The sequence below is a fragment of the Limulus polyphemus genome, unplaced genomic scaffold (assembly GCF_000517525.1).
Source record: "Limulus polyphemus unplaced genomic scaffold, Limulus_polyphemus-2.1.2 Scaffold2555, whole genome shotgun sequence".
In the NCBI taxonomy this organism is placed as follows: Eukaryota; Metazoa; Arthropoda; class Merostomata; order Xiphosura; family Limulidae; genus Limulus; species Limulus polyphemus.
The window spans coordinates 98,419-110,467 of NW_013668165.1; the positions used below are offsets into that span (position 1 = coordinate 98,419).

A 12,049-nucleotide genomic window follows, 5' to 3' on the forward strand; every position below is an offset into this window, starting at 1 on the left:
ACATATATATATTCAAATAAAACTCTTATTTAATCAATTCATAAACCATTATTTACCATGTCGCCAGTCGTTCGTCTCACAGTACGAGTAGCTTTCATTTCGTAATTATAAGGATTATTACATAAAACGTAAGAGATGAAACTAGCATGGATTCCTCATATTGAAAGACAACTTATGTATATTTCGCAAAGTTCTCATTACTTATGGCAACAGCTAATATAGATGTACTTCTAGTCCAAAGTTTATTGACGATTAGTTCAACTGTGATGACTATTATCAAATACCAAATTTTGTGATCTGAAATTACTGTTATTTGTGTATTTTATCGATGGCATACAAACTGCTTGACTTTCTTCCGACACACGTCACACTTCACCTCACAGCACCAGTGAAATTTACAATTGCAACTGGATTCAACATGGAGAACTTTCTTTCTCACGCGCAGCCCACATTGACGACATAAGTTCTTACAGCTTCTTCTTTCCTCTCTGGGCACATGTTTACCTTTCCTTCTGGAACACTCTCTCCCCTCCGTCCCATGGGATCCTGCAGTGTCGTTGGTGTAGCAATACTCTGGTGAACTCTCTATGTAGACGAGATGTTTTTTGGGAAAATTCGAAGGGCCTGTATCTATGTTGCGACGCTCTTTTCCGTAGTTGAGCCTGTTGTACTCATAATCTACTTGCTGTGCTTTATTATAGGCTTGTTTTAAACGATCTCCAATTACATTGAAGTCGGCCAATCTCATCCAACACGTTTGTGTGGCACAACTTCCTGAAACTCCATGGCATTTGCAAATTCGTTTCATCGTGTTTCTCACAACCTATAATTAGATATTATTAGAGTACTTAAGTAAATATACCGCCATCTACTGGATTTTAAAAACATAAATTAGTGAAACTGTTAATAAGAAATGAGGATATCATGAACCACGATAGTTGTTCATAATAGGATTCGCCCAAGTATTTCACAAAAATTATAATAGAACATACGGGCAAAAGCCATCTTAAAAATAAGCAGACGTGTTCTTGAAACAACACTCAAGACCTTCTATCTCAATGGTTAAGGCTGCTAACATATTGATAATAGCAAAAAAAATTTTCCCGATTGTTAGACAAAATTCAAAATTCATCCATTTGTTCTTCATATTATTATTATTATTCGTATTATTCTTGTTTTACAAGCCTACAGAAAAACCGGCTACGAACATTTTACTCAGACTTATACAATAGTAATGAATGCAGTATTTATTATGTTACAGGGTAGTTTTAAAATCAATTCAAGCGCCTTTGTTTTTTTTTCACCCTAAAGAATTTATACTAATGCGGGTTAATTGGAAAATAATCTATGCAACTTATAGCGCATTAATTGGAAACTTCCACGTTGAGGATTCATCATTTCTCGAGTTCGCTGTTATACTTTGTCTCTACGAGGTTTTTTGCGTCTATTTCAACGAGTTTGCTAACAGTAGACGATTAGATTACTATAGTAGATTTCTCTACTCCTGTGAGTGGGAAAAAAAGCCAATGCAGTAGTAAAGTGTTGAAAAATATGTAAAATTGTAATACATAATTAAAAACAACGTTTCCTATTGACACAATTTAAAACTTTATTGAAGCCATAGATCTTCCACTTTAAAAGTTTCGACGTGATCTACGTCATCTTCAGGAGTTACTTCCAAGACATACTTTATACTTTTACCCCTTGTCGCATTACTTCACGTATTATTTGCATATTTCCTTGGTCTTCTTTATTTATTTGTAATATATCTCGCCATATATCAACATATTGACTTGCTGATCTTTCGGTTCTATTTAGTACTTCTTTCTGTTTATTTCTAATGTTTCTCTAATATTTAATGCTATAATACTGTGAGGCTTAGCTAAAATTAAAGTTTTTTCCCATAATATTGAATGTTGGGTAGTTGTTACATGTTCGGCTGTAGCTGAGGTTTCTATTTTATTATTTCTTACATAACTTTTGTGTTCTTGCAATCTGTATTATAAATTTCTTTTAGTTTGACCAATATAAATATTACTAAATTCATATTCTATTTTGTAAATATTCGTTTTATCTTTTAATTCTATTTTATCTTTAGTATTTCCTATCACGTCTTTTATCTTATTTATTGGTTTGACGATAGGATAAAAATTCTGATACTTTTTGAATACTTTATATAATTGACTTGATAAACCTGGAACATAAAGTAAACTTAAAGTTTCTTTTTCATAAATATATTTTAATGTAATATTTTAAACTATATTTACACCTTTGTTAAATTTCTTAAATGCTTTGTCTACTATATTATGTTCAAATCTTCTATCAATAACTATATATACTTAATTAATAACAATTAGTTATTTAAATCTTCCTATCTTGAACATATTTTAAAGTTCCAAAAAGGTATGTGTAAAATGCAGATTTTTTGTGTTTTTATATGACATAATTCTTTGTGTGGCGGCATAACAACAGCAAATGGTTTTCTATAAACTGATGTTTCTAAGTTTCCTTCTGTTTCTTTTCTAACTAGTACGTCTAAAATTAATACTGATATTTTCTTCAATTTCACACGTGAATTGAATTTATGGTTCTTTAATATTTAAGTAACTAAAATGGTTAAGTACTGTAGACATGTAGTCAAAAATATATAAATGTGACATTATTTCAGACTAGTTTGTTAGACATTATTTCAGACTAGCTGTTCACTTTTTTTTAGAGTTTCTAGATGTAGGCTTGAAAATATAATTTTTGTATTTTGATTCAACTTGTTACTGTACTTTTTTGACAATTCCTATTCCCTTTTTAAATTAACAATTTTTAATTAACTTGTAAATATAATAATAACAAGATATGTGTAGAAAATACTACCTGCGTGTATTTCTCTGTACTACGAAAATTTCTAGACAGTTTTCTAGAATAAACGCATAACTTTAAGACACTAAAACAGATCTAATACTTTATACAACTGCTGATAACCGAATATTCCAGAACAAGAGATAAATACCTTTCGGCCAATATCATTGTTATGAAGATTTACTAAAGCCTTTACATCGTGGCCCCTTTCACGAGTATCCAAAAACCCTTTGGACACTTGCTCTCCAAACCGCACATTGTCACTGCAACCACCCCAGGTCCATCCATTAGCGCCTGCTCAAAACAGGAGAAAAAAATACAAATTTTTTCATTACATGTGAATCACTTTGAACATTATTTTATTAAGTCACAAAGCTCATCAACAGAGTGCATAGAAGGATAGCGCTACAAATCACAAACAACTGTATATGTATCCACACCGAAGTTTCCGCAGTGACTGTTATATCTTTATACTATATTTTATTAACCACAAAGCAACACAATGGGCTAGCCGATTTTTAGCATTATAGGCCTTCAGTCTTACGATGAGCTGTTGTGGCCCTTTATACCATGAGCAGAGTGATAATAAATTGGTGAATTTCCGAACACCTTAAGTAATAACTCTTGAAACCAAACCATGAGTTTTTCGTCTCATTTTTCTAGGACTTGGTAAAAAATCTCAGTATAAATAGCAAAATGTTGTCCATTCCTACACTGTATGCAGATGCAGTCCATAAAAACCTCACATTAACTCTAACCAACCTTGTCTAAAACACTTTTGAGACACGAAACTTACAAATTTATTTCTCGTATTGTGTGTGTATATATATATATATATATATATATATAAATCATTATTAAACGACAAAAACTTAGTATAAGCACTTAGCTGACGAATTGAGGTACAAATTGTTACTAATATTAAAGTTACTTCAGATTGCTTCACTAAGGCACAGTTAGGCCTCTGTAAGCCTTATCTGAGCCCATTCTGGATATTTTATTTATTTATTGTATTCTAACAAAAATGATATTTCTAGTAATAATACTGTTATTTAAACATTGCTTGAACACATCATTAAAAATATTACAAAATAATAGGTTTACATAATGGATGTTTAATATACTTATTCATTCATCAAAAAAAGCAATTTGACATCAATAAGCTAAATAAAAAAACAGTAAGAAAGCAAATGGATAAGTTCAAACGGTTTTCGAACATATTTCTTAAAAGTTTTGACGACAATTTGTTTGTAGCCATAAATGAGCAGATCTTGAAAGGTTTGGTTTGTTTCGAATTTTGCGTAAAGCTACACGAGGGTTAACTGCGCTAGCAGTCCGTAATCTAGCAGTGAAAGACTAGAGGAAAGGTAGATAGTCATCATCACCCACCGCATACTCTTTGGCTACTCTTTTACCAACGAATAGTGGGATTGACCGTCACATTATAACGCCCCCACGGCTGAAAGGGCAAGCATGTTTGGTAGGACGGGAATTCGAACCCGCAGATTGCGATTCGAGCGCCCTAACCACCTGGCCATGCCGGGCTCAACCTAAAAAGGAAGAACGTGAGTTGATTGTATAATTGTCGGAACGATTTCAAAAACGAAAACTTTATGGATTTTACGGAAAATATTCGTCATCCTTTTCACTGGAAGCAATACATAGTTTAATGATTATTAAATTACAATATCGTGCATCTAATTCTATACATGTTATATATAATATTACAAAAAATTGGAAGAGTAGAACAGCTTTCTTTTCAGTTACATAAACTTTAGCTATTCCCTCTTATGATAAGTATAACTAACGCATTAAAGATAAGTTCTTAGCCCTCTTATTACCAAAGCCACTGTTGTAAACTACGAAAAATGAAGCGTTGTCTTCATCTTATTCCCTTATCCCTATTCAGCTGGGATACTGAAAAAAAATTTAAAATTGTGGACGTCTTCATTAGATAGATAGATATTAAAGTTTGCTCTCTGCAAATGGAAATCATTTTATTTCAGTAGTTATGCAATGCGTTAACATATACGACAGGCGGTCGGGAAACTGAAAGCGTTCGCATCAGTTGCTAAGTTTAAATTGGTGACCGGTAATTTCATCATGTAAAAAAATTATGAATATTAAAAGCGACATATATTAAAAAATCAACTTTTAAAATTACATTTATTAAAAATTATCAAACATGATGCAGCTTATGAGATATTTATATTAAATTTATTACTATTGCTACAAAAATAAGTATAAAGATATGAAAAAATACCTGCAAGTTATTCTTAGATATAATCCAGATAGCAAAATTAACATTTTACGAGCAATAGCTAATAACCTGCATCACTTTTAATAATCTTTAATAAATGTCATTTTAACGATGATTTTTTTAATATAAGTCACTTTTAATATTCATATTTTTTCATTTTTTTTTACATAAGAAGTGAAATTAATGGGAGTCAAATTATCGGGAGTGAAATTACTGGGAGTCAAATTACCGGGAGTGAAATTACCTAAAACCGTTTAAATTTAAACAACTTCTATAGTAATCACCTTATGGTAAATATTTTTTTACCAGAATTCACACAATGATTATAACTATTAAGTATTTAGTAAGAATATGAAACCAATGAAGTTTTCATATTTTCCAGTAAAAATTTGTTCAAACTAGCCCTGCAGATGCTGAAATAATCTGTCACCAGCTAGAACTAATTCAAACAACAAATAATGAAGTTTTCATATTTTCCAGTAACAATTTGTTCAAACTAGTCCTGCAGATGCTGAGAAAATTTGTTACTAGTTGGAACTAATTCAAACAACAAATAATGTTTTCATATTTTCCAATAACAGTTTCTTTAAACTAGTCCTGCAGATGCTGAGTAAATTTGTTACTAGTTGGAACTAATTCAAGCAACAAACAATGAGCTCCATCATCATTAATGTGTTGTTGCAACTCACCTATCGTTCCCTTTTTACTATTATCACAATGACAGTTTTCATAATGTCCAAGGCTGCAATTCCTTGTCACAGTGTGCACGATGGCTGCGCTGATGATAGCATGCACAAACGCCATCTCTTGGTTAGCTGGAATACAAATAAAACAATTAATGTTTCAGCAAACTATATTTTAAAATGTCTTCTTTAGTTACGCTGTGTTCTCAATTTCAAATTAATTTACACGTGTTAATGATATCTGTAATTAGAGAATTTCGTTTATTTACAAATTAATATTTAAAAAAATCAATTGCACAAGTCCAAATCTCGAAATATGTTGAATATGCATTCAGTGCTACTAAGGCTATCTGCCACCGTCCCTAACTTTGAACTACTGATATGACAGAAGGTAGTCAGTCAGCAGCATCCTACCACCCAGTATCCACGGTACGGGATTGACTGTCACTGCTATAACGCACCCACAGCTCAAAGCATGGACAGTATTGTGAGGTATCGCCTATTTGCCAGCTTCGAAATCTAGTGCTGTAACAGAGAGCCAGTATGATATTGTTTGGCATATTCATATTGAAAGAAAACAGTATTGCAGATAGATCACTATAAAATTAGCTATCATATCTATCCAACACACAAAAGAAAAGCTTGAACTCTTTCTAATATTGGAAAATTTTCATTAGTAGAGTTCTTTAAAGAGGATCGTCATCTTGATTTGTACTTTGAACTTCATATTGACACCATTGTGTCGTTCATTTCACATCTGCATTTTCCATTCTTATCTAGTTATTAACTGGCAAAGGTGTGTTCTAACTATAAGAATAGTAAAATATGTTGTAAAAATTGAATATTCCTGTCATATTTACGGTATTTGGACTTCAGCTGTTTGCACGATCTGGCAATGAAGATTGTGTTGTAACTATAACAATTGTAAATTTTGGGGTTAAAACTGATTCTTTTTCATATTTACGATACTACACATAAAATCACGTAACAGAAGTTAAGTCAGTGCAAAAAAGAAATTAAACTGTTCAGTTATCAAAAAGTTTTGGCGACACAAGGTCTCTGGAAAAGAGAAGAACACTTTATCTTTTATTTCATTAAATGACCTTTCTAAATAAATATGATATGAGGCTAATATAAAATCAAAATATTTTTATTATTTTATATGAAAAGGGGAAAAATTTAAGCTGGTCAAGTAATTTTCGTTTAAATTTTAAGGATTTCTTATTAATTAATTTTCAACAACTCTTTCTTTGTTTCATAGTAAAGTCACATTGAGCTGCCCACCAGTGGCACAGCGGTATGTCTGTAGACTTACAACGTTAGAAACCGGATATCGATACCCATGGTGAGCAGAGCACAGATAGCCGATTGTGTAGCTTTGTCTTAAACTACAAACAAAACATATTGAGCTATCTGCCGTGTCCAACGCGGAGAATTGAACCCCGGATTTTAGCTTTGTAAAAGTCCGTAAAGTTGCCGCTGTTACATCTGAGAACACAACTCATTCGTAGGTAGTAATGTAGTTTATTGTTTGTTTGTTTTGAATTTCGCGCAAAGCTACACGAGGGCTATTTGCGCTACCCGTCCCTAATTTAGCAGCATAAGACTAGAGGGAAGGCATCTAGTCATCACTACCCACCGCCAACTCTTGGGCTACTCTTTTACCAACGAATAGTGGGATTGACCGTCACATATAACGCCCCCACGGCTGATAGGGCGAGCGTGTTTGATGGGACGGGGATTCAAACCCGCGACCCGCAGATTGCAATTAGTTTGATGGTAATCCACGAAGTGTTAACAACTATAAACGGATTTTAACGGAAATTGTTATTTGGGTTTGTAGTGCTTTTTAAAATCCCATTGTAGTTATGAAGATACAGTAAAAAATAGAACAAATATTTTTTTAGAGACTTAGTTCAGTACTTAAGAACTAGTTAACTAAAGAAAACATCAAAATACTTTATGAACATTGGATACTGATACGATACAAATGACGTTTTTTGAAGCTAATCTCGCATAGCATAGGTTTTGAATAGCATCCTACAACATATAGAGAATGTTTCAATCTTATTTATTTTCTCCGAAATATATGTTATTTAGGACAAGTAATATGTATATTACGGTTATTATTATTTTCGACGAACCAACTGATGAACAGGTTAGTGAACTAGTTTAATCACATAAACTCAGCTGTAAACTTATGTTATTGTAAAATCGCCAGTCCTGTGTTTGTTTGTTGTTAAACCACACAATGCGCTATCTGTATTGCGCTCACCACGGGTATCGAAACCCGATCTTTAGCGTTATGGTTCTTCAGACTTTCCGCTGAGCCACTAAGGGGTTCACCAGTCCTTATCAAAATATGTTAAACCTTCCCAATAAAAAATCACAGTTTCTTTGCCAAACTTAATCTAATAAGGATTAGTAACAAAAATGATAATGTTGTAGTTTGTTTTTATGAAGGAGAGAAAAACAATTTTGGCGTAAAATACTAAAAAAAAAATTGTAAGTAAAATTTGAGACTTCAAAATTAACTAATTATTGTCAGTAAATCGTTAAATTTATGTTTTCAAACCTTTACTTATTGAAAAGTGTTATTTTATCAAGGTCAGACAAATCACTAACATACCTGGTTGAGTGTCACTTTTGTCAAAGAGGGTAAAGGCGTTTCTAGGACAGTTCCAGCGATCCCATACAAATTGTTTCTGGCATTCTTCCATTCCTATTTGTGCACCAATAGCCACACTCTCTGAGAAAACCAGGCTTGCCTGCATGTGGAACAAACACGATTGTTTTGAAGAATCTAAAGGTTAAAGTTGACCTTTTCTCACGGGTTTTAACAAATCTACCTGCTGTTTGGCTACTCATCTAAGCTCTTGAGAAAATGTACATTTTAGATTTTTCCATTGACAGCAATCAGTTTGGTTTAATAGTACTTTTGAGGGTGATGAACACATGGTAGGGTGGAACAAGAAGATTAAGTTTAAGCAGGAAAAGGACTCTTGTGGGTAACGTACGCGTGTTGCGTTTACTTTATCTTATAAGAAGATAAAGAAAGATCACCAGAGAGAACAAGAAGAGCTAGGCTTACAAAAGAAGCATGTCTTATTGGTATAAAAGTTGTAAATCAGTTTTCTGTTACGGGAAGCATGAAAGTCTTCAAAACAACAACATTTGAATAAGAAAAATAAAGACGTCGGTCCGATTCTCCAAAAAACAAAAATCGTGCGAAGCCTAATATAAACTTATTATTAAACTTTATAGTCAGGCGAGTTGGGTATGCCGAAGTAACTATCTTGTAATGATTTTTGAAATTGCAACTTTGAAACTTACGTAATATAGTAAGTGAAACGAACACCTATGTATTTATACGGTTTAGAACACAGTGGCAAAGCAAAGTATATTATGATTTATTGATTTAAAAAAAAAGCTTAAGTTTAAAATACACCTGATTGTCTTCTGAAAGCTCTAGCTAGCAACAATTAGAATTGTCTGAATTTATATGCCTGGCTATTTTCTAAAAGTAATGATCAGAAGGAAATCTAAGTTTTTAATGTGCATTCGAAAATCCCTGTCTATCAACTAAAGATCTGTTGATAGACTGAATGTATAATATGCCTAACTATTTCATAAAAACACCACCCAGTAATGACAAGGTAACATGAGATTATAGAATAGCTAATTTCTAAAAATCAACATCACGTCATGATCATAGGATAACCTAATTATTTCTGTTATGTCTGAATATTTTATCAAATTATTCTTTAGTAATGAACAAAAAAAATATTCAAAGTTATAAATGCCTGAAAATTTCTATAATTACCATTCAATAGTATATCATCACTGTATACGAATATATATCAACATTAATAACGAAAACAGTGAATATAATTTCAAAATAGATTTTGAACCTGAGTGAAAAATTATTGACAATTTTAGATTAAGTTCTCTCTAGAATTGTTATCAATGCCACTAAACAACGTTTTTGAAGCAGTTTTCATCAAGTGTTTGTGCTTACTGAAAAATAAATAAAAATAGTCGCGCATCTGGAGCAAACATTATATCAGTTATAAAATTATGTAACTGAAAGACAAACTAGTGTCAGTACATGTTTTTGATAAGGCTAAGAAACGCTGCTTTAAAATGAAAAGTAAAACCATTTTTAGGTTTAATAACGAAAAAAAAACTATAACCACTGAAAATAGATTTAATATATAATTAATCAGGATAAACCAAGAAATGCCTACAATATGTAGGTTTCTAAATCAATGATTTTAGTATTAATCTATATGAAAACATGTTTAATCAATTAACAAATTATACGAGCATTAAACTTACCAAAAAGGATTCCTTATTATTATAAGTGGAACATGGTGGTCTCGAGGGACCTTAACGAGACGGATTATGAACAGTGAAGTTGAGACTTTATAGGCTCCGAAAGGATTAAAACCTCAAACGAGGCCGTAAATTTAAGAAGTGCATAAGGCCTTATCAGTATCACAAAGCTTAGTTTGGACTATATTGGCCCAGGAGGCCAGTTTCAATAACAAGGGATGTGTCTAATCAGACAAGTGCCTACATAATTTGTGCCATAGAAAATCCTTGGAGAGTTATTGATTTTTCTATAAGTCGGCAAAAATACTGTGGTATAATTTTGATAAATGCTGAGTTATACCATCTGGATAACGATAGGTGTCGCTAAACTTTCAAAATTCACCTGAATAGCGTTGTTTAATTTAAGGATAGATGTTTTCTTTTAAGATTCCATAGAGAATTTTTAAAGTTGGACATCACTTAAATCAATAATGATAAGTAGAAAACAGTTATTATTATGTACAGAACATGTTCTAATGGGATTTTTCAATGGGCCATATGACCTGTGCCCACCTCAGGAATCAAACGCTGAGTGATATATATGTTAAAATGTTCTTGAAACTCACACTCTTAGTTTTGAATCGAATTGTAACTTTTGAAACATCATATAAAACCTGCTGATTATTTATAAAAAAAACAACCTATACAATGAAATGGAAATATAAAGCTAAATTTAACTATTACATAAAATGTGAATACATTAATGATGTTAGAAAAATACGTACATTCAAGAAATCAATTTAACATAAAAATACGATACCCTATAAAATGTGAAGTAATTCTTACAGAGTTATTTGTCTAAACTATAGTCTAAGAAATGATAAGAGTACTTATAAAGATATTAGGAGTCAGTTTACGTTCCTATGGGTAACATTTTCATCAAGAGTCATTTTGAAAGATCGTTCCTAAATTCCTTTTTTTTTTCGTAATTTATTACGGTCATGTTTCAAACGCTGGGCCCAAAGTTATAAACAAAAATGTGAACTCGTTGTGTGTATAAATTTTTATAATTTGTACTCAAACAACAAAAGAAATCATTTGAAACATTTACAGTAACAAGTAAGTGCTGTAAATTTCCAACTATCAACTAAATATCATTAATCTATTAAAATATCTCCCGAAACACATCAGCAAAATGTTCATTCACTCAAAGACAACTGTCAATGGAACGATAACTTACATTTGAGGTGGTCCTTAGCAAGGAACACAAAAATATTTGGTATTTCCAACCTTATGCAACACATTGGCTAGACAGAGACCCCGAAGGTCCAGTTATAGCGGAAAGCAACCAACCAGTAAACCCGCCGCCTACAAGGCCATTTTTAACCAAATAGTGGGATTGACTGTTACTTTATAAAACACCCACAGCTAAAAACTTTATTACTTTTCGAAGCATTTTGAGAATTTTCTAATAGTTCATTATGTAAACTATTGGTTTTGTACCAGCTTGCGTAGTTGTAACGAAACAAAAACATTACATAAATCAGAATGTTTCATTGAATTGGGAAATTTAATTATTTCATAAGCGAATGACAACAAGTGACTATGTTTCTGTAATAACAAATAAAGCAAGGTATATTATTTTACCTTTGTTCCGGCCAGGAGAAGGTTGCTGAGGGACCTAAAAATATATAATGAAATATTTAGCTGAAATTCTGTAATAAGTAATCTCGTTATTGCTCTTTACATAAATGTTCGTTAAATCAGTTCATATCATCCACGAATATTTGTATTGGAGCTTCATACTTTACGATAACAGAAATATAGATAGCAGCGCACTAATAAAACAAATTTTAGACATTACATAGAAACTAACTATTTAATTAAAGCTATGGGTAGAGAGATTTACATTTTGACTGTCTGATAAACCCTTTTTCGA

The 12,049-nt window shown here is 32.1% G+C and overlaps 1 protein-coding gene across 1 annotated transcript; it reads right to left on the reverse strand.

Moving 5' to 3' along the window:
* Positions 1-322: 322 nt before the first annotated feature.
* LOC106467287 (protein Wnt-8b-like) lies at positions 323-11,798 on the reverse strand. The gene is made up of 5 exons (XM_013927622.2): positions 11,758-11,798; positions 8,426-8,564; positions 5,803-5,928; positions 3,005-3,147; positions 323-823 (listed from the first exon to the last, which is right to left on the reverse strand). The coding sequence occupies exons 2-5, from the start codon at positions 8,514-8,516 to the stop codon at positions 323-325; spliced, it is 861 nt and encodes a 286-aa protein (XP_013783076.2). The 5' UTR covers positions 8,517-8,564; positions 11,758-11,798.
* Between the last annotated feature and the right edge of the window lie 251 nt (positions 11,799-12,049).